This window comes from Cuculus canorus, chromosome 7 (assembly GCF_017976375.1).
Source record: "Cuculus canorus isolate bCucCan1 chromosome 7, bCucCan1.pri, whole genome shotgun sequence".
NCBI lineage: Eukaryota > Metazoa > Chordata > Aves > Cuculiformes > Cuculidae > Cuculus > Cuculus canorus.
The window spans coordinates 13,111,155-13,135,274 of NC_071407.1; the positions used below are offsets into that span (position 1 = coordinate 13,111,155).

The window sequence follows — 24,120 nt, forward strand, 5'->3', positions numbered from 1 at the left end:
TTTAAACTTCACATCTTCAGTAATGATGTCATGTAACCACTAACCATGCCCTGGTCCCTGATTAGGCAGTATTTACTCAGCATCTCTCCAAGTCATTTGCAGCAATTCAGTCACTAAGGTGTCACGCCAGGGAGTACAGCCACAAGACCTGCTAGACCCTTCCTAGGGGTGCAGCCTACTCTTTGGGTGCTCCCTTCTTGCCCTCTCTCCATGCAAATCCCTCCGGCCCCCTGCAGACCATAAGTCCACTAAGCACTTAAGAACAGCAAGAGCATAAGTAAACAGCCATATGCTTCTGTCTGACGCCTAAGGAGAGAGGAGGTGAGCACGCACACACGCGCGCACGTACACACACACCCCCTCTCGGAGCGATGCTGGGCAACAGCAGGATGAATTGCCTTGGGAGCCATGTCCCCCAGGGTCCAGCAAGGTCCACGGAACAGAGACCGAGACCCTTCCATCAGCAGCAGCCACTCCTCCCCACACTCTTTTAACAGCTCCTCTGATCCACAGCAGGAGCGACTTGCATGGGCTACGCAATTATTTATTTTTGAGAGCAGCAAGGCACTTCTGACCTTCTTCTCTTTGCATCTTTATTAATTCTTTATTATTATTACTAAGGCATCGTAAGTTGAACGTTGTGAGTCGGAAATGAGAAGATCAAAGTAAAAACAGCATCCAAGATCTCTTTCTTGATCTAGAGCATTTTTGTTCTGCTGTGATCAGGTCAGGTCTGTCAGCAGTCTAACGAGAGACGTAAAAATGTATTTATGTCTTCTAACAAAAGAAAGCAAGATTAAGTCTGGTTCAGTTTAAGATTTAGGGATGTTTTAAAAATTTTGTTTATCCTTCTCTTGCAGATGCACAGTTTGAGAATCTTCTCCTTTGCTAATGCTAATGCTTCAGGAGGAGGAACAACTTGCCCAGGGTGATGGCTGCTCTGTCCATGCTGCTGATGGTGGGACAAATGGAAGAAAAAAACCCAAAACTTTCCATGCTATTTCCTCTTGACAATCCTTATCTTCTCAAAGATAAGCAGGTATACCATTGGCCAGAAGATTACGTATATTTAATAAAATAAGTTCTCTTTGCTTCTCTGACTCACTGAGTAATGAACCAGTTATCTGCCCTAGCTTCTTTTCCAGGAACTGTCCAGTGAATTCGTCCCACCTACCATAATTCCAGTTACCCATTTCCATAATATAGAACAGAACTATGCACAAAACATTTTACAGCTGTATTAAAATTACAGAGTTCCCTCTGATTTATAATCACACGAACTAAGCCTAAACACATATAGCAGACATTTAACTAAGAGTGGTGCTGCTGAGATTAGGGCCAACAGCACCTCCAGCCCTCTCTCTAACCTCATATGAGCGCACAGAAAGGGCAAGTTCAGCTTCTGCTCTCACCCATGTCCTGCTGCAGATCTGCCAGGAGGCCAAACAGTGGCTCTGCATGTGTCCTCCTCAACCAGCACATCCCCTCGCCAGAGGCAGGTGCCTGGGTCAGACAGGTCCCAAGGTACAGCACAAGTACAAACCTCCTATCAGTTTTGAACAAAAGCCTCGTTATCCCAGGTTTAGTGTTTCCACCACAGTGCTAACTGCACTTTTCCCCTTCCCCTCTCATAATCCCAAGCACAGCTGTGACAAAAAGCTGAACTGTTGCCCCAGAGGTAGCGTGTTTCACTGTACAGCCCACAGTCAGCAGAGCAGCCACTCGCAGAGGGTTCATGACAGTTCACACTGAAAAAAAAAGTAGCTACATAAAAGCAGAGCCCGACTGCAAATATTTTATGGCCACAGAGCATTTCCATACACTACAAATCAATATAAAAGATGTTTTCTTCAAGGGGCCTCATATAGACTGTTTCTAAAATGCATTCCCTCTGCTAAATATAAATCAGTAAGAGTTTTTGTTCTTCCAAAAGATTAACTAGCCTCAGTATTTTGGGAGCTAATTCTGGAATACTTGTAGATGGGCCAGCATTCTCTTCCAATTTAAATACAGTTTAATGGAAAGTCTGTCCTGGGCACATTTTCCATGTACGGTGTAATAGCTTGGAAGTCTGCATATTGAGAGTTCACCAGAAACAGAAGTAACCTGTCAAGGTTAAACTTCAGATATTTGTAAGGTCAAGGAGGAAGGTGGGAGCAATGGAGAGCAGTAAAAAAAAGCAAACTAAGAGTGGTAAACTCAATCAAATGGATCTGTAGGACCAAAATCCAAGAGATGATAGACAACGCTGTAACCTACTGACAAAGCCATTCAAAGAAAACGCAAGTCCAAGAAGCTCTTGTCCTGAACTCACACCCTGGAGTTAGCTTTGACTCCTACCTGTATAATATAAAAGATGTGCTTCTGGACTGAAGATGTTGAACTGGCCCCACAACACACTACTCACATCACATGTTTACAATATAATGAGCTAAATTAGGATGCTGTTCTTTATACTTTCTCTGTCACCAGTGGAGATAGGGTAGATTAGGAGGGTAATGAAGAGCATCTCACCTGGATCACAGGCTCGAAGACACTCTCCCACTACTCTGCCATTCGTTCCAGTATCTGAGACTACATTAGGGACACAAAACACGGTTGTCAAAAATCTCCCGTTGTTTCTGAAATCCCCTATCCGAAGTGTCTCATTTAGTACAGCTCCCTAATCAGAGATCATTTCTCATTCAGAAAGACAAAAGTCCCAGACTGCTGACACCATCCTGCCTTGTTCTCTCAAAAAATTTTGGCTCTAGAATAAGGCAAGTAAGCAATAAGACCTTGGAATAGCACTGGGTCTCCAACATAGGACAGGAAACAGGAGTATCTCTGCACAGACAACATTTGCAGGAAGGTGGTATGGCTGCTGGGCACGTATTCATATCTCCGTGGCAGAGAACAAATACTGCTGGAAGGATGCCTCTAGAAAGAGCCTAGAAAACACTCCAAGACAAAGGCAGAATCATCTATCTCACAGCGAACGCTATAGAGTTGCCCTACTGAAAGTATCCTTGAGATCACAGCAATTTAACCCTCAAGTATCCTCAGTTCCCCAAAGCCATGAAAGGTTGTGACACTGACATGCTATGTGAGCTTAGATCACAGAAAACAACAGAGTTCTTGCCTTAAGTGGGTTCAGCCGCACTGGTGATTCAGCATCCACACATCCCTTGTGCCTTTCCAAACACCTATTCCTGCACACAGCACAGGTACACCTAGCACAGCCCTGGTGTGTTCTTGCCTTACAGCAGAACATGTTAGTACAGTATAATATTCCCTTCAAGTCAGAAACATTGTTTACAACTTTGGACCAGTTTTAAAATCATCAGTGGTTTCATTGCCTCTTCTGCATTTTGCTGTTTGAATTTATAGCAAATGTCACATGTGTATGACCTCTCTTTAATTTAGCATCTGGGATAGGATATATATCCCAGAGCCTGCCTGTTCTTCTGCTTCTTCTTTTACCCTTTTACCCAGCTGGACATTGTAGATTATGTTTATCATTCAGTACCACATACCATGAAGTTTTAAGCCGTAATACTATTTCTAAAGAATCTCAGGAAGCAATTTTTCTTGTGTCACACATGGCATCTACACTTGGAGCACGCCTTTTTTCCTAATATAAACCATCCATTTAGAGGCACTTTGAGATACTGTAAAATTGTTTTATATTGTGTATAGTCTTGTTTAGAAACACAGTGCTCAAGTCACATTTGTTTCACACTCTTCCTCCTAAAGTTCCATGATGTTGTTCTTTGCAAAGTCTCTTGAGAGCACGCTTGCCAGAAGCAGCTCCTTACCCTATCTGTATTTTAAGCTTAACAAGCAATTCTGAGATGTTGCGATTATCCCTCTTGAGCCCAAGTGGTGCTTTGCCCAAAGGGTCCCCTTCCCCCCTTTCAGTGGTTTAAGTACGCCTCCTCCGCTCATGTCTGCCTGCAAGTGCATGTGAAACAGCTTGCCTCCAAACCTAAAAGCCAGCACTCCCCCACCTGTGGAGCCGCCAGTTGACATCCTGAGGTGACAGCACACATGAAGAACAATGTCCAGCTACAGAGGCTTCCTGTAACAAAGATCTTTCACCCCTTAGTGGAGTCACCAAGAATTTCCAGACTACTGCAGCTCCCCTCCTGCAGCTGCATTGCTCCCATTGACCAGGGCTGAGGGTCTGCCCGCACTACTCCAGGAGCTGGCTGAGGGAGTACTTAGTCCTGTCTGTCTAAGGACAATGTTGCTGAGCAACTTGAGCAAGCCTCTGAATTTTTTGCAAAACCCTTCTGGTATTGATATCTTAATACTCGGGTCATTGCTTTTTTCCTTTCTGCAGATTGGCTGTAGATACCTCATTGCCTGGTATGTCTTCCCTGTATCTTTTTTGTCTGTTTTCATTTCTTTCTGATCAACCAAAAATTCCTTCTTTTTTCAGCATAAGAAAATCACACTGCTTGCTTTGTCGTTAGTTGGTACAGTCTTCAAATTATTTCCAACCACACCAGTTACCCAAATATCAAAGATTTTCATTCAACATAAAGTCCAAATGCAATCCTAGAGGGAAGCCCTTTAAACAAACATCTGCTGAGGGTCTCCTGGCTGCAGCTTTATGCCATTGTGAAATGGAATATGGAATTTTTTTGTTCACAAAGGAAAAATACACCTGAAATTCTAGCCTTGCTACAGACTGACTAGACCCAAAAGATATTGATTCCAGTGGCATTTTTCCTGACTATGTTTGGCAGCAAATAAATCCTTAAAGTATGGGGCTTTTAGAGGTAGCAACTTATCAGGCAGGTGAAAATTTTCTATTGGCTTTGCTATCTGGTCACACTTAACATCCTCTTAAATGTTCCAGGATTATAGGAGCTATGTGCTTCCTTGAATTCCTCTTCCACCATTTCCCTGTTCACATCTTCCTTTACTTTCTCCCACCTCTTCCTCTGCCCATTTCTCCTTGAGGAAAACTCATAGAACACACAGCATTCCACCCTGCTTGCTTTACCATTGCTTCCTCTCCAAAACATCTTGTTTCTCCTCCACCTCCCTTGTCACAAGTATTAAAGTTTCTCAGCCACTTCCCTCTTTCAAGTTATAATCAGCTGGATTTATTTTGGTAGCATCCACTAGTTAATCTGTAATATATTCCTGCAAAGTAACTTGCACAGGGTACTACACGAGATTATAGAGTTTGTCATCAAAATGGCATTTTTTTTCAGGTGTATTGCTGGGATTAAAGCACAGGACCTCCACATCTGACTCCCACCACAGAGTTGTTAAACCTCCAACCTACCTGGCAGAGCTGACATGAGAGCACAGGAGTAAAGCTGCCAACCCAACACAGGACACTGGTCCTGCTCTCCAGCAACTTCTCGCTGCACAAATAGAAATTATAACCAAGAACTTTTGCTCAGACCAGACAGGTCGTCAGTAGCATTAGAAGCATCAACCACTACACGATTAAAACAATATTTTTTTCAGGCAAATAATTTAAGTACTGCTGAGGCAAAACCAGGAGAAAGGACAACACTCCTCTCTTTGCGCAAGAATTGGCCATCTACACGTGCATTCCTTCATTAATCTGCACTTTCTGTACCACAGTCACAAGTGGAATCTAAATTACTGACTTTCCCGCTCTTGTCTGGCTCTGCAGCACATCACTTGCACCAGTTTAAACATCCTCTACCAGTAATTAACCCTGTTTCTTTTGCAGATCAGCATCTGAACCTGGACCACTGAATTAAAACATGGAACTTCAACAGCCAGTCAGGGCATAATATTACAGTTTATTTTAACAAAGATAAACAGCATCCCTGGCACTTATTCCGAAGAAAAAGCATGAATACTATTCCATCATCCTTCCTAGCAATTCCCATGCCAGACCCATGAAGTTATTACTTAATGTTTTGTTAAAAATAGCTGCTGCTGGAGTAGTCCATACAGCAATTTGTTTTCCTTAGCATCTGCTGCAACAGGTCAGCCAGTAAATGACCAAGGGTGTTGAAACCTCACTGCTTGAGGACAAGAGAACATAGAGATGTTTTATTTCTTTAAAAGTGATCTGCTAGTCACTGAATTTCACAAAGACAGAAAGAAGAGAGAGGTCTTGCCCCAGATTGTTTACAGTCCACATATAAGTAAAGAAACAGCAAATAAATAAAACTTTTAAGAAATAGTATTTTTTATCCTAATTTAAGTCAATTTGAGTGACTCTCTCAGGATATGCACTGTTCAATACCAAAACTCAGATGATCAGTCACCATTCACTGAAGGTAGGTAACTTACAGCAGGTGACTTGGGAGGAACATCATGAAGATAAGGAGAGAACTGCATTTCTAAATAGCTGAAGGAAGAGAGATGTGCTAGAAAAGCAAGCCAGTTTGGACTAGGAACAATATACTCCTTTAAAACTCATGCAAAAGGGCATTTTTGCATATTCAGGTATTGATAAGAGTGGAAAGCAAAAGAAATGCAACATCACACAATTCAGAGCATTGTTCCCAATGTAGCCACATTCATGGCATGATTGTCTTGAAGGTCATGTGAGAGTAGGAAGCAAGCCTAAAGGGCTCAAGGGGCCTTATTCTTTTGGCGGAAAGACACCTAGACTATTTCAGAAGAGGAAGGAGCAACTAAGCGTGGAGATCAATTCATTCATTCAGTTTCTTTGCTTTTTGTAGCTTGAAAAACTATGGAAGATCCTAGTCTTTGTACAACTAAGGGGCATTTTTTTCTGATGACAAAGACCATTGATTTATATATTTTATATATATAATTCACCTGTTTCTCCAAACCACAGCTCTAAATTATAATTTAATAAGGACCACACTGCATCCCTGACACACTCCTTCCTGCCAGCGCACAGAGATGCAGCTGTTGAACTGGAGTTCGCAAATCCAGACCTCCGGGCCATGAAGCATTTCCCTGATTAGTTTTCTGCACCCAAAAGCAGATCTCAATGCATAATCTGAACCTACTTCCATAAATACAGTACATAGAATAAAAACCCTAAAGATTTGTCATAAAACTGAAGTTGCGCAAATCCAAAACTGCTCTCTATTTTTCCCCAGACGGTGCACTGCAAAATCACTCCTCTGGAGTGCTGAAGTTATTTAAGGTAATTTGTGCATATTTATATTTTACTACAGCTGCCCACACGATGCCACACACCCCCTCCTGCATCAACTGAGCCAGCAGTATCAGGCACTTGTGTGTCATAAAACTACTGCTTCTGCCACATGCTAGATAGAAAATGGATAAAGTCTGTCTATGAGGGTTCAGGCACAGATTTCCCAAAGCACAGGATTAAAAGAAGATGGAAAGTGTGTGTTGTTATGTATATACAGACAACAAATTTCAAAAGATTCCAGTTATCATATGCTAAAGAACTTCTCAACCTCCTTCAAGCAATTGCTGGTACACCAGTCTGGAGCTGCAGTCAGCTCGGGATAAGGCACGACCTGGAGTTCCCAGTGTGCAGCTTTGCTATAGTAGGATCCAGAGCAGAAAGGTCTCAAACCAGTGATGGTCTCTTTCTCTTTGGAGATGAAAAATCAGAGGGTGGCATTGAACTAGTTTAGGATAACCAGAAACTAAATTGAGCAATTTTCCATTTCCAAGCTGCAGGAAATTCACAGCACCAATAGTATCTCTGTAAAGGTAATCAGATTCTTAAGACTCTATTTTATATTTCATAATCTGATTCTACTTGGTGTGCAAAGACAGCAGCTATTTTGATCTGGGATGCTTCAGCACATTATAGGCACCCATATGTTTCCATCTTCCAGGGAGATTTTTTTCTTTTAACTTTTTTTTTCATCTCAGTCTCTTTGTAAGCTGCTACTTTTAACCTTTGAAAAATACCAATCCTTAACAATAGTATGTCTCCAGTCCTTCTCCCAACCGCCCAGAGAAAACCAAGGTTTTATTTAAAGCACATTTAGTTGAGTCAGTGATTAGAGATAGATCAGAGCTGAAGATACAGGTCCCAGCAACCTCCCCCCAAAAGCCCTTTGTTTTCTCTCTCCTCTTCCCAAAAGTAAAAGCCAGTAAAACATTTGTCTTTCTTCTGACCAAACACCTGACCTGTGCAACAGATTTATTTCATTCCAGAACTGCATCCACAATGCCCTTGACACCAAGTTGGCCATTTGGCCAGTTTTCTAATATTTTGCTTCTCCAAAAAAAAAAAAAGAAAAAGTAAAATCATGGAATCATTTTCCTTAAGCAAAAGATGTTTACCAGAAATCTTAACTTTAAAGTAGCAACCAACCCACGGCAAGTAACGCATTTACGCCAGAGCTATGACGAATGCCTGTTGAGCTGCAGCACTTAAACCACTTGCATTTTAAACAGTAGTTTGTCAAGCGATGTTAATTATTTGGGAGGTCTCTGCTCCTAGAAACATAAACATTTCATTTTATACTGATCACATTTTCTTTTCCATGTGGTGCTTCCAGCAGAGACTGAAATTAAAATGGCTTCTTTGTGTGCCACAGTGTGGTTTATGGCTTAATTCCCCCTCTGTGCTTGCGAGGAGGGGGTAGCATTACACCAGGTCTCTGCACAGCACCTTCCACATCCTCACTTTGCAGGTGGGAACCTTCTCTCCACCAGTGGGAGAGCGCTCCCAGACTCAAACCCACAGACCCTCCTGGAGGCAACACAGCTTTCCGGTGGCTGAGGTCTGGGACTTGGAGTAGCCTGAGGATCACTCGAACTTCATAAAGCAAACAAAGGGCTCTGTTGCTAGGAAGCAGCACAGGGAAGAGAAGAAGAATAGGCTCTTGCAGGAGTCTGTGTCAAAAACACACCTCCAGATCTGTCAAGGTGCAACTCGAACACAGGCACGTGCTTCCTTCAAACTACCTCCCAGTTCAATGGGCATTGCTTTTGATGTTGCAGCTGTGATGCCTAAGCCCTGCTTATGCCAGACTGCAAGCCTCACAGTGCCTTGAAAAACATATTTTCAGTCCTGCCCTGGTGTCTCACAACAGGTCCTGCTTTCACTCACAAGCCTATTGGGCAAAAACTTGCAATATTATATGGACACAGTGCCACCCTGCCCAGCAAGGTGTGTCATGGAGAGATACGTCACTGTCAGAGAGTTACATGAAATTGCAGCGAGGAAACCAAAGGCTTTATCCGCAGTGAGACTAAAAACAATGTTTTCAGAGCCACACTGAGTTATCTGCAAGTCAGTTTGGGGCACTTTCTCTTAAGTGATTTGCTATCACTGCGTAAGGATTTCTATTCAAAGGTAGCAAAAGATGGCAACAGCTGGGCTATCCAGAGCTTTTATAGAGGTCACTGCACATCTATCCTGCCTGGATCAAGTGTTGGGTCCTTCTGTGTTCTCCAGACTTCATTGACAAAGCCTGCTGACAGCAACTTCTTGAGACCTGGGGCTAAACCAGCATGTCTGGGTAGGTCACCGTGTGTGCACCAGCCTCACACAGCCCCCGCGCAGAACCGCCCTGGTCTGCACAACACGACAGGGCAAATTCAGACCATAGGTACTAAGTGTTACTTGACTCCTCATGTTTCCTGTAGTAGGATGCATTTACTAGTATAGGCAGAAAGGGGTGTAAACTGAACCACAAAAGAAGCTGATTTTCACAGCAAGGGGCTTCGGTTTATTGCTAAGGCTTCTCATAAAAAAGTGATTTTAACTCAAGGGAGAGGCCAAAAATTCCAGAATTGTGCTGACGCTGGCTGGCTGTTGGGCAGGGGGAGGCAACCAGGAGTGCACTGTTTATGTTCTGCATCATGTTCATTAATTTATATGATTTTTAACATATTCCCATTTTCCCTTTTTCTTTAAAATAAAAGTGTCATCGACATTTCTGACAGGAAAAATATGTTCACGCATCCAATCAATTATCACAGCTCTCTCTGAGGCCACTCCTGCCTTTGCTGTGCTGACAGACCCATGGTAAATCTCAGAGAAACCAAAGAACTCCTCAGCTACACCAACTGCAGTCATCTTACATGTTATTTCTAATGGCGTTGAATTACAGTGTCCCTTTAAGAAACAATAAAGGACAGAGTCAAGGAAGAGAAATACCAGTGAGAATAACTTGACAAGAGCTACAGAAAAGGCAGCTTTGATTTATTTTGGACCAGCTTCATTCAGATAAATAAGTTTTCTAAGCAAAACACTGATTTATAGGGAACAAATGGGGAACAACGCTAATAGGGATCAACCTCAGAGCAAAGCACTGTGATACACAGGGCTGCAGCATATGCTCTGACCATAGGTACTCGCAGCACAAGGCTTGCGGCTGGCAGCCACGCTCTTATATAGCCTCTGGGAGACAGGATCTCTCCTGACCTCCAGTTCAGTATCCTGCTGCGCCATCAGTAATCCCTGCCAACACCCAAGGGCAATCAACCAGGATCAATTCCTTGCTTTGCTTTCACCTTCCAGGAAAACCTCTTTCCTTTAGGGCTAATCTTTTTCAGATTGATCTCGATGCAACCCTCTGCATGTATGGATATCATTAATGTAAAATTCCTTAATTAAATGAAAGCAGGCCTACCAATTTTTAAATTATATGTCTAGAGACTGCCTCTTCTTGATTCCTGCTATGTGTCAGCAATGGTAATTGTATTTGCTTTGCAAATTTACTTTATACTATTAACAATAATAATCTTCCGGCTGCAGGGATACTTGTTTCGATTAAGCATGCAAATGACTCCCTAGGATACGTCAGAGGATCCTACAAACCTTCTTGAAGAGACACTTGCTACCTCTAAATTGATTGAATGATAGCTAAAGTTATGACCCGTAATTCTTAAGAAAACAAGAGTTAAGTAAGGAAGAGGTGTCAAAGGATCAGAAGAAAGAACACTTCCGTATCAGGGAGGTAGAGGATCCATCAAAGAGGACATAAATAAGACAACAAAATTCGACAAACAACACTCAGTCTCTAGGTCTCACCAGAACAGTGCATAAAGTCAACACAGAAAAGCTAACGGGAAAATGCCATGGACGCAAAGCTAAAAATGAAAGAGGGGATGCTCTTCTCTGTAACCACTTGTAGCAATACCTGTACAGTCAAATAGTGCCACAACTAACAGAAATATCATCTGCCTTTCACACTAAACAGAATAGTTTTGAAGTATAAATAAGGTTACCGATAAAATCTCTATAAACAGAGGAACTAGACATTTCATTTCTGTGAGTGTTGTCAACAGTCAATACACTTTACTATCATCAACCCTGGGACATTGGCAGGTGACCTACATGTCATAGGCATGAATTGAAATAATCTGCAGGAGCCCCACTTTTAGCAAATTCCAACACTGCTTTGGCATCCTGCCCAGGGTCTTCTGCATTAGTTAATCCAACCCTGAGCAGGATTAATTTCTCATACACACACTCTCTCTCTCTCTCTCTCTCTCATTCACTCTCAGGGCTATATACGAACCGTGCTGAAAGCAAAGTGAGTTTAGAAAGTGAGTCTTTTCTCCCCAGTCTCATATTGGTTCTCAACAAGCCACTGTCTGCAGAATATGGGAGAGGTTAACCCACTAGTGAGGCTGACCCCATCACCAGCCATTCCATCAAATGAGAAGTTACCACAAATCTAGCTAATAACTTAGATATGATAAGAACACAAAGTAATCCCAATTTGCAAAGAAATCACACTAATGTGAGATAAATGCTGTCAGGTCTGCATTTTTTTTGCCATGGTTGTTTCTTATTTCTTATGGGATATTTACACTTTAAATTAGACGTAAGAAATTGGAAATTATTAAACTTGAAGGTGCGTACAGCAACGTGCACAGGAGTACAATTCTGTTCGGTGACATTAACTGCAACAGTGAAATGCGGCATCTGGAACGGTTATTACCATATAGGCAAGGAATATACAGAGTAAGAAACAAAGCATGGGGCTGATTTCAGCACTAGCATATAGATATACCAATCACTTCACTACAAGGAATTAAAAGAAAGCTAAAAATAGAGCTCTATTGTGCAAAGTAAGAATAAATGAAGCTGCATACAGTAGCTATTTTACACCAGGGAAATGGCCTCCACCCTCTGCTGTTCCCCAAAGCCCTACAGCAGCAGCTCTTGCTCGGTGAGGGTTCCCACACCACACAGGAATATCCCGTACCTCCCGCAAACACACGTGAGCAAGAGCCTGGAATTGTTTGCTGGGAGAACAAAACACAGAGGAAGGACAACACCAGTGCTCCACACCTCTTTCGCGCAGGAATACATGACCAGTCAGGTGCAGGGAAGTCTATGGAAAACAAGATCCTGATGAAATCGGAAATGATAGTCACCCAAAAGCCTGTCGCCATGCAACATGGATTGAGTCCTGCTGCATAAATCCTGCCTCCTTCTCCCCTTTTGTGGCACAACCACGGCTGCATTGCTCACCGGGCCTATATATGTATACATACTAGGGGGCGAATCTGGTCGTGCATAATACTGATGTGAGCTTCCGTATACACCACACAAAGACACGTGAGCCATTATTTATATTGTATCCACGACTTACAGAGCATCATCTGCAAGCAGCTTAAAAACTCAGCTGTTGAAACTGAAAATCACATCTGTCAATCAGTACTTCTTCCCAGGCTGAAAAGCCGCGGCGCTCTCACTAGGGACTTCTTTGCAATTACATCAATGCCGTACAATTACAGTTTAGAAAATGTGGCACAAGATACCTTTTTCCCAGCTCCTTGTAAAAATTATTCTACCACAAAACACTGATGAATGCCTGTGACTTGTGAGGAATTAAAGCAAAAAATAAAGCAAAGCCCTGCAATGAGGGACTTATTATTATGACTTGTAGAAGGGAAGATTACTGAGCAAATGTGCAGGTAACACAGATGCATATATCCCCTGCACATGAATTAATCCACTGTGTACACTCTAGCCTGGCAAAAGCCCTCTGAAGAGATGCGTACACAGTAATCACTAACCTCTGCACGTCTACATACACTGAATGCCTCTCCCAGCACAGCGCAGAAGCTTGCTTGGCTAAACCATCACTTTGTGTTAGCTTGGTTCTGAGTGACAAAGTAAAAAAATCCTCAGGTCATTTTTTTCTCAGATGAACTCATAGATTTGGCCCCCTAAAATTAAGAATAGGATCTTCCGCAAACACCACCTCACTCATAGCCATTAGGAGGGATTAAATCTACTACATTAGGTGACAATTGAATCAAATGCATAAAAAGAACATACGTATTGTGACATATGCATCTATTAGAGTCATGTTTCAAGCATGACTAACTAGCAAGTAGGTTAATATAAATATTTAGTAAATTCTGCCTATGTTCTAGGAATACCATAGCACGCAGGCATTCTTGAAGAAACTAGCCTCAGATGAACCTCAAGCAACTGTATTAATATTTCCTATCTAAAATATTGTTAAAGCAAATGGCAAGCAATGATATCAACTTTTCCTGGTTAAAATATCGTTAAACACCACATGTATAGATACTAGTTTTGAAATAGCAAGTAAATAACCTATCTATCAAGGCTGTGTTACCTTTGAACTTGGTATTTCAAGTACGCCGCTCCCATGTCCCAACATATCAAGCCATGAGATGTCTCCTTTCAACAACAAATGTGCTCCTTTTGCTAGCACAAACCGACTGGGATTTCTTTACTAGCAAGGAATGAAGTTGGAGGTGGGTCTCCCCCAGGAAGCTCAGGCAAGTGATGCTTTGGTGTCCTTGGTTCAAAGCTTATTCTTCCTCCCAGTTCCATCAGGTGGGAAACTTTCCTTCAGGTGACTCAAGGCCCATTCAGCACCCACCAACTCCATCATTAGCACAAATTAGTGTAGCTGTCCTGCACTGCTACCATATTAACATAGCATTATTAACATACCGTATTAACATAGCAGCATTTTCACTCAAGGAGATGCCTGCCCATGCAAGCACGCACGTAGCTCAGCAGGTGGCTCAAACAGGATTGACACAGCACTGGCTTGCAGGGCTTCACACGATAGACCCAAGTAGCAGTGCAGGTCCAGGGGCATCCAGAATCACCACCATTGATCACATATCCGCAAGCATCATGCTTGGCCCACCCATGGATTTCCCTGCGCCAAAAGATGCTGAGACTCCTCTGCCCTGTGCAGGAATGCTGCATGGCTCGGCATTGCTGCTTGAAAGTAGATTTGTGAGTGAAAGAAGGTAAAACGTACAAGATGTTCCCCAGCATGAGAGTCTGTGTATGGCTGCACTTGACTACTCTAAGCCTCTGCCAGGGCACCTAGCTTTTAAACATCACCACCTTGACTTTACACATTTTTCAAAGGGTGCCTCCCTCACGATGCCCCTCAGGAGTTTCTCAATTTACTTTTCTGACGCCGCCAAGGTCAAGGTCAGCCCCAGCAGGGACCCAGCGCACCACTCCGGGCATGCACCTCAGAGAAACTGGCTGCCTGTCCACAACCTGCTCAGCAGAGCCACAAGCAGCCAGATCGTGCAGTATCACCTGATCTGAGCTAATTTTCAGCAAGGTTAAATTACTTAGGTGCTTATTAAAAGCCCAGTCAATTCTTGCAACACAGAGAGGTCATCAGGAATATTTGGAGGACATGAATTTATGCTTTACCTGCGCTTTCTGAAAACAAAGGATATCAGCCCTGAAGGCTGTCAATACAACTCCTTTCAGTAACGTTACATGCATTTTCAATTATCCTTCAGAGAAATGGATAAGGTTTCAGTTCTCTTTCCCCAGCTATTTTGAGACACATCTGAAACAGAAATATTCAACGGAAAGATAGAACTGTAAGAACAGTAGCCACAGAAAACCACAAGTGCAGATGTAGTCTATTTTTCTTAAAGGTACTTTGTTACATGACTTTTTATTATTTTTTAAATATAATGCATGCCCTTTCTTTTTTTTTTAAGCATCATTGTCCTAAACACAGCAGTGCATCACCTCTGAATATAACAGCCTGTAGCCCCTCTGTATGAAGAGGGAAATATGACTTAATCACCCACATCTCATTAATTAACCTCTCCTAACAAAATAAAAATTAAAGAGAAGCACACTTGCTGGACCAGAATCTCTGAACGGCAGAAGTTGCAGGGTTACTGTGCAGCGTGCTGCCGGCTGCGGGAAAGAGAAAGCCCCAGCAAGAATGCCAAGTCCCTGGCACATACAGGAAACATATATAGCTATTATTCTTTCCCAGTCAGTTGTTTGGGTTTGGTTGTTTTTTTTTTTCCAAATTCATTCAAATAATGCTTCAAGGGGGCAAAGGCACTTAAAATCACAATACAACAGCCAGAGTTCTTTTTTTATGTTGACCTGACAGTACTGTTATTCTGCTTATTGCATGCATATCATGAGATATGCAGGTCAGACAGCGGATGAAACTTCAGAACACAAATGATGAACAAATAAAATCTCTATTAAGACATGCTTGCTAAATACCTTTAGGGAGAAACTCATCTATTTCCTAGCCATGTTCCTTAAACTACAGGGTTGAACTCGGTGACAAATATGAGAAGAATCAGCACTGCAATGTGAATATTCACAGCTTAAGTGTAGGTACCTCATGCAGAGCTACTCAAAGAAAGTATACGGGATACTCCAAGCCCACGTGATGCTTTACCTGTGTCTTTCATACTCACATTTACTACTTTAACAAAGAAGTCTTGCTGAAAATGCATTTGTACCACACTGAACATCCAGCACATTTATTACGGCCAAAGTTAAACAGAAAATTTCAGACCAGTAGGCAAGTTAATATTAAGGAGCGCGATATTCGCACAGAGGTATTTATGGCACGAGATTTGCGCAGACAGGGACGTGGCTAATATCGCCTGTTGTCTAGATTCAAATTCTGGTTTAACGTTGGCTGTGGGGGATCTTCCAGCCCTTTTCCAGCTCTCTCCTGCTCCCCCCTCTCCCAGCACACACGGACAGCCTCATCTGAGATCAGTCAATCCGAACCAACCCTCATTCCAAACCGCATCCACTGACCACAAAATAAACCAGAATGAGAAATCAAGAAACGATATACAGATTATACAGTGAGGGTTGGAACTAGATGATCTTTACGGTCCCTTCCAACCCTAACTATGCTATGATCCTGTAGCTATTAACCCGGCATCTGTATTAAGAAGCAGCTGCCGGTGGGAAGGATAAATGAGGTGACTGCGTGGAGACCCCACTCCGCTGCCTCGCAGCGACCTTCCCCGCCGCTCAGCTGATTTTTTCCCGGTGGGATCTGTCAGGCAGCGCATACACACGCTGTTATTTGTTTATTACATGTCCGGCCCCGACACCTCTCCCCGCACGCCCCGCGGATGCCGGTTCCTCGCCCGCGGCCAGGCGAACACCGGGATGCTCGGGGAGGAGAAGCCGGGCAGAGCCCGCATCCCTGCCTCCTTTCTCACCTCTTCCCGCATCCCTCGCTCTCTCCTCACCTTTCCCCGCATCCTCCCCCCCTCCCTCCTCACCTCTCCCCCCCCGGGCAGCGGGTCGGTCCTTACCGGCGAGGAGGCTCCTGGTCACCTGCCCCCCCATCCCGCAGCCCCGGCAGCCGCTGCCCCGCGCCTCCCGCCGCCAAGCACCGGCCCCGGGAACTGTCACGTTTATTTACATAAGAAGGAGGAGACTCCGCGGCTTCCTGAAATAGCTGCCGGCGTTTCATCGGTGCAGCGCGTCCCCGTCCTCCCCCCACCACCACACACACACACCCCGACCCGCCCCAAGGCAACCCAGGCGGGATGCTGCGGGAGAGAGAGGGATGCTGCGGGAGAGGGATGCTGGAAACCCGGCAGTACCCGTCAACAATGCAGGAGGCACTGCCAACCCCGCTGCATAATAAATGGAAGCACTCGTTTATAAAACCAAATTACTTTGGCCGTTTGAAACTTTCACTACCCGGTGGGGTTTGGTATCCTAGCGCGAAGCCCTGTAATAAATTGGAATGGTAAAAATCAAACAAACAGAGTTAAAAATTATTACCAGACATCACCACACCAGAGTCTTCAGACGGCGTCTGCTGGTTAATTATTAATAATTTAATAGCAAAGAAGTGGTGCTTGAAGTGCAGAACAGCTCACCGCAGGCTGTAATAATAAAAACATTGTGCCCCGTAAACTCTTCAGTGCGAGGCTTGCAGGCTTAGCCCAGGTACAATGCTCCCTGCTCTCCAGCTCAGTGCCTCTGCTGACAGGTAACAGCCACTGTTATTAAAAGCAGGGGGATGCCAAGGGTGGTGCAGGGAGGTGTGCAGGGTATCGCAGCCAGGGTTGGTTGCTCTCTGCACCCCACGGTTCATGCAGGACCTTGCACCTTCCTTCCCTCCTCGCCATCTCCAACATCACACGCCCCTAACCACATGCACGTCTCCCTGCATGTCTCCTGTCCACTACTCTAAGGGTAAATACACACAGCAGGCACTGAGCTGCCACAGCTGGCCATGGTATGTCCCAGTTGGCTCGTTTAAAACTAGCTCATGCATCTTTACGCTACACTGCAGTCACTCTTCACTCTGTAAATGAGCGGGAGTCAAACTTACGTAGCCGCGAGTGCAGCTCTGCCTCCCAACTCTTACCATGGCGCTGGGCAAATCCTGCCATCCCACTGGCTCGACTCTGCCACCGGAAAAATGGGGAATCAGATTTTTCTCTTGCCCGTGTTGCAATTATTATTGCTTAGGATGGCTGAGTGCTGAGGTCTCAGCACTTCTGGAAAAAAATAAAATAAAATAAAACAACACAGTGCAAAGAAAAAAGCCCAAGCCAAAAAGCACAGTCAGGGTGTTTGCACTGACACTGTGTGCATGAGGAAAGCTGTGCCCAGCATTTCCAGCCTGGAAGCGGAGCCTCTCCTAAGCCCCCCAGCCACAGCCAGGCTCACCCACTGGCTTCCTGCTCAGCCGAAGAGACTCACGCTGGACCCCAGAGCCACGCAGCAGCCCTTCCCTAGCTGAGCAGCAGGCACGCAGCGCTGCACTCCTCCCTGCCCAAAGTCGCACTCTGCAGAGCTTACGGCAGCTTCTTGGCAGGAGACTCTTCCTTTTTTTCCCCTCCCCTCCCAGACGATGCTGCATTTACAGCAGTAGCATTGCAGAGCGAGGATGCATCCCCAGGAGCACCACAGCATGGCCTCTGCATCCCAACAGGTGTGGGATATCTCTTGGGTCACACCAACCCACCAGAGCACCCTGCTCTGCTCCCACAGATGCCACAAAGATACCACTGTTTTCTCTCCTGGCAGGCAGCCCGCCCGCTCAGGCTGACGGCAAAGGCTCTGGGCCCTTACACCATCAACTACCAAGTTTTCCCTCAGAGAAATGAAGACTGACTTGGACATTCAACCCCAAATTTTCTCCCTTGGTTTCTCATCTCAGCTCTGCTTTCCATCCTTACCTTAATCTTGCTACAGCCGCTGTGAATAATTGACTTCTTGGTTCACTGCCTCAACCAAGAGATTGCTAGGAAAAAAAAATATCATTTCATGTTGGCCCAAACCCGAATGCTTTGTGCATCTCACTGAACAAAATGTTTCTTTAACTCAAAATGAAGCATTTTATTTTTGGAGTTATTTTTACCTCATTTTTTCAAGTTATGGTCATTTAATCCAACTCTGAAATAATGTCTTAAAAGAAAAATGAAGCCTTTTGTTTTGAATACACAAAAAGAAAAAATTTGAATTGTTATCTTTCAAATTATTTTTTACAACTTATTGGCTTTGTTTGTTTGTCTGAGGGGGGAGGGTGGAGAGGGCAGACTGCCAGAATGAGTCATCCCATTTGGCAGAAAATTATAAGCCATTTCAATTGATTTTAAAATTGCGGGGGTTTTTTGGGAAAAAATCAGTACCCTCCTATCCTGAATTTCCCCCAGGGCTGTGGAACGGCTTCTGGGGAACGCAGCCACACAGAGCCATCCATGGTAATTAGACAGCCTGTCCACCCTGACCTGTGCTAATTCCTCAAGGATTATCTGCCAGATGGCAAATCTTTCCTTGACAGTCATGTCATGCTGGAACTTATTCCTGATTTGTTCTTATCACCTCCAGGTCCATTTCAGACCTTGTCATTTTCCAAATTCCTCTTCAGTCTTTAGTGTTTCCGATTATTCTCTGGAGATAGAGAAAACCTGTTTGCAACCCTGTTCCATTTTACAGTTCCCTATGCCAATACCCTCTATGTCCCCTTGGGGTACTTCTTTGCCCTTGCCAATACGGACAAGGCCTCCCATTTTGGCATCAATATAAAAATCAATATCCTCAACATTTGTGCTCCCTACTAAATCACTGACAAAGATATTAGGGCTGGACCCAACAGAAACCCAGCCCCTAAATCCATTCCCATTCGTGAGCATTATCCAGCAAACTCCAGCCAGGCAGCAGCACTGCTGTCCAAGCTGGGAGGAATCTGCTGCAGGAGTATTTTGAGGCAATATCCGATCTTTCTAAATACACCTATTAACCAAAAGAGCAGGATGCTGAGGCTGCAGAGGAAGGACTTCCATAGATAAATTCACTGTCATCAGACTGTATATTAGACTAAAATCTTGGATATTTCCAAGCTGCCTTGAGCAGGCAACAGAGCACCTCTCCCACCCCTCCTGGGATAAAACCTGGACATTGGGTTTGGATATGAAGTCCAGGGGTCATGAGCATCTACACTGCTTTCCTGGTGTCCTGGTCAGAAGGCTAGTAGTCAGCAAAGAGGATGTTGGAGACCCACTGTAGTCTGGGAAAAGACATCCCAACATAGCCACACAGCACATTCCATCCCAACTGACAGAATGCGACAGTTACCTGCAGGAAACCATGGCAGAGAAAGCCAGCTGTGCAGAGACCTGCCTTGCACAATAAAAGGCACAGAAAAAGGTACAAAGAGACAGGGAAGGAGGAGAGGATGGAAAATCCTTCTTATGGAGATCAAGGATAAGGTTATACATATGCAGAGGGCAGGATAGGAAAATAAAATCCCAGTTGATGCAAGCCTCGTGCAGCTAAAACTCTTTTGAGACTGGATTTGGAACACGAAGAGTGGAGTTTCCTCTTCATAAGCAAGACAAAACAAATAATAAAACCTCTCTTTATGAGGTTTTCACTCAGTTTAATCGTGCTGCAGGTCAAGATATCGCACCAAGAAATGGTCCAAAAAGTTTCCTTGAATATTGGTATGGGGGAAAGGAGAGAACTGTGGAAATCAACCTGATATTTGCCAGGGTCAGGGAATCTTCTCTCATATGACTTTCAGTTTCTTTATTACCACTTGCATTTGACTTCATAGTAACAAACAGATCAATTAGAAATTGTTCTTTTGCCCTCAATACAGTAGCTCTTAGCAAACAGCTGGTGATCATCTAGGAAGACAGGAAAATTTACGGGAACACATTATCAGGTCTTTTATCAGCACAGGTCTCTGACTGCTCTTAGGGGAGAAACTTCACCTCTACAGAAAACAGATTTCCTCCAGGAACCCCTGCCACTGTAACTCCAAAGGAAAAACTATGTTCTTAACAGGAAAGTATCCAAGAGAAAATAGAAAAATCTCACTAGAATGTGCTACTGTGCAAGAAACAGGGACCAGCTCTAGGAAAATCTTCCATTTTATGCATCTTTTTAACATTAATTTATTGCCATTAATGGAGGGGGCTTAGGTGCAAGAAGCACCTCTGCTTTCAATCCTTTATATGTAACGCAAAGATACAGATACTTCCCTTGCAAAAGGTACGCTGATTAGTTAACGTTTGTGCAGCCACTTGAGAATATGAGTTATGTAATTATTAAGCATTACTATAAAGCTGCAGCTCTGGATGAAAGCCAAATCTCAATGTGCAAGTCAAAGGAAATTCAAAATTCTGGCTGAAATTCTGAAAATCAAAATCACCACTGATACCTACAAACTACAGCTCCACAACTGCAACCCCAGGTGCACAGTTTTCCCAGTATAATTATCTGCAGGCACAGCAGAATGTGAATTTAGGGAGACAAGGAAAACCTGTAGGCTCAGTATTCACCTCAGGGTAAATGAGAATCAGTTGCGTTTGCTGTGGTGACAGGAGCCGCAGTGGCACAGCGGTAAAGCCTGCATCTCACAAGGGCAATGAAGACATCAGTGAGGTGTTCTAATGGATGTCCAGGATGCAGATAGATATGAAGAAGGAGCGACAGGAGAGCACGAGGTCTCATGTTGCTGCTTGGGGCCTGTAACCCCTGTTCACGCAAAGCCAAAGCTGCCACAGACATCCCAGGCTTAACTCTGACCCTGTCAGTTCTTTAGCGTTTTATCACGACCTTCCTGCACAACCGTCTGCAGGAGGGGAAGAGAGGAGCCGCAGTGCTGGAGAAGGGTAGGAGGCTGAGCAATGAGAAGGATTTCCAAGGCAAGGAACTGAACTGACTTCAGGCCAAGCTGCAAAACGTTTTCCCATCAGCATGCAAACGCTCACAAGCCCCCTCCGGATGCTGGGTTTATCTTCAAAGACAGTGACTCAGTGCAATGAAGGTGTCAGGAAGGAAATTAATGCCCCAGAAGCCAAGAGTGCCCCCTCCTCCTTGAATACTTTGGGGATTACATACTGACAAAACCCTGTGGGACTGGAAATGACAGAACTCAATGGAAGATGTGCCTTGCAATAAAGCATTGCATTTGCCTAACCAGCATTTCTGAAAAGTAGCTTTTAGATGATACAGAAAGCTTGTGCCTGCTTTGGGTCAATATCCCCTGGAATCTGCCAACAGCCCATTCCTGAGGGAAAGTATGCTGTGCATGACACTGATTGCACCTTCAGATGCCTTCAGTCCTCACCTTCATTTATATGCTAAATTAACATTAATAGCTTAGCCTCTCACTGCTGTTTCAGACTCTTCAAGCACAACAAGATTCAAAAGACACTTAGGCCTCTCCAGATGTAATGGAAAATGAAGATGAAAGCATCTTACCAGAAAAAAAACACTGTAATTTATTAAAAAAAAAAAAAAGAAATGTTGATTTGTAACAACTACTGAATGACTTTTGCTTTCAGAGCAAGTGTAAGAACCAGAAAACAGACTAAAGTTTCTATCTTCAAGTAAAGATTTTATTGAGTTTCACGTAAATGTATTTCTTTTTACTCTAACTGAATGATGACAGCACAGCAGGCCTGAGAAATAATTTATTTCAAGCCCAGTTCTGTGGCTATTAAATGTTTGGAAATTTTGAACAGTGTCAAAGTACTGCCCATGTGACAAGGCAGTACAGCAGCCTTTAGTGATAAAAGCATAGATTTTTTTCCACACACGGCAGGGGAATACCGGTATGATATATATACTTTTAACATAAGTAGCTCATTCACACTTTATCATAGGTCACATTCAAGCTCTGCACTGAAAAATGAACCTACCCGCTGGAATCATCAGCATTTTTATGCCATTTTGCCTTTAACATGTGACTATTGAGCAAGCACCGTATTTGTTTTCACAATATTCCTGTAGGAAGAGGTGATGCCTCTCTGCCTGAGCTAGAGAAGCATATTTTGAGCTTTTGCAAAAAGTCAAACGAGGATCTTAGAAGCAACAGGTTAATTCACTTTAACAGTCTTCATTCAATGCCCTCTGGAAAGAGCACAGGCAGTGTGAAACCAAAGAGGTAAATAAGGTAATCGGAGAGCACTGGCACCAGGGTACAAATGAAGGTTAGACAGACAATTTCCACTCCAGCACGGGTAAGCTTTTGAGAGCTTGAACTTATAATCTTAAAAGCTCCCTCAGCATAGAGATGTAATTTCTAAAGATTTTTCTTAGCAAATACAGTGACAGGAGAACATAACCTCTGTGTTTCCTGTCCTCCTATCCTTTTCCAAGAAAAGCCTCTCACTTGCATAGACTGATGTTTGTAACCAAGCAAAGGCACCGTATGTTTGCGACGTAAATATTAGCCCAGAAGATAAACACTGTTTTATTACCCTGTTGATAGTTGTTAAGAGAGGGAGGCGAAGGGCAACAGGGTCCAAAAGAAATCTTCTGGGCTGACAAGATGGGCAGGCAGGATCATGCCACATGTCCACAAGACAATGTCCCCCACCACGTATGCCTGCACGAAGTTGTAGCCTGGGCTAGGAAAGACTTCTGGGGTCACAGAGAGAAGTTCCCAGCCCTCTCCCAGGACTGGCTCCCCATGCACCCCTTCTCACACCAAAACTTCCCTACCTTCTGCTACAGGGACATCCTATAGGAAAGGGTATTTATTTACAAAGCTTGCCTTTACAGGGCTGCTTTCAGAACCTCTTTTATGTTAGACTTTAAGGAACCAAAGGAGCTGAAGGTCAACTACTCCAAGGGCAAAACGCATGGCAAGGGTGAATTTTCCAGCCCAGACAAGATGAATCTTGCAGATGTAAATACAAAACAAATCATGTAATGCCTGACGCATGTATTGCCCTTTCCCACTCCCTCTGTTCATCTATTGCTCACCTCTTCTCTGGTCTCCTGCTCTCCCTCACCAGATACTGCTGTCCTGTACCTGCCCATCCTAGGCTTTACCTGAAATTCACCCTTCCTCCTTTTTATTGCTTTTACCTCCCTTCCTCTATTACTCAAATTAAGATTCTTTGCAAGTAACTCAGTGTTACAAAAGTAACATGAAATATCATGAGCCAGGGCAAGTAGACTGGAGGCAGCTGTTACTGGAATAAGAAATGAGTTTTGGTTCTTCAGCTCAGGAAAATAGGATTTAATCAGTACAAAACCAGAGCTTTACTTTCATAAAATGCCTCTTGGTTTGGTCCTAATTCATCACAGCACAAAGCAGATGAAAATAAAATGCAAATACTCTATTGAAGACAGCAATGCTCATGTTCCCCTCCAGCCACCCCTACATCCAACAGCCACGTTTCCAGTAGGAGGGATTAGAGTTCAGTAGGGCATGAGCTTCATAAAATTACCAAACACAGGAAAATGTCCTTATGCCTAGGATCTAAACCGTAATATATTCACCACTACAGCACCTAGACCAAGTGTTTCTGACCTACCACAGCTTCTTCTGATCTCCTGCAAACTTTTGGAAACCAAAACAACGCTGCCTCTGCCGTTTCTTTCTCTTCCTCCCATACACCATGCTTCCCGTCCAAAGGTCTTTTTCACTTCTCTTTCCTCCCTTCTCCATTCTTTGTCTCAGCATCCTTTTCTGTGCC

At 43.8% G+C, this 24,120-nt stretch overlaps 1 protein-coding gene across 3 annotated transcripts in view; it reads right to left on the reverse strand.

Moving 5' to 3' along the window:
• Positions 1–24,120, reverse strand: part of NEURL1 (neuralized E3 ubiquitin protein ligase 1) — a 161,990-nt gene that overhangs the window by 75,840 nt on the left and 62,030 nt on the right. Inside the window, exon 1 of one of the 3 annotated variants that reach the window (XM_054071240.1) lies at positions 16,949–17,100. The exons of 1 other annotated variant lie outside the window; for it this stretch is intronic. In XM_054071240.1, the coding sequence (XP_053927215.1) occupies positions 16,949–16,955 (7 nt within the window). In that variant the 5' untranslated portion in view covers positions 16,956–17,100. Of the gene's footprint in view, positions 1–16,470; positions 16,564–16,948; positions 17,101–24,120 lie in introns of those variants that run through there. One more of the 3 variants, XM_054071239.1, reaches the window with a different exon arrangement.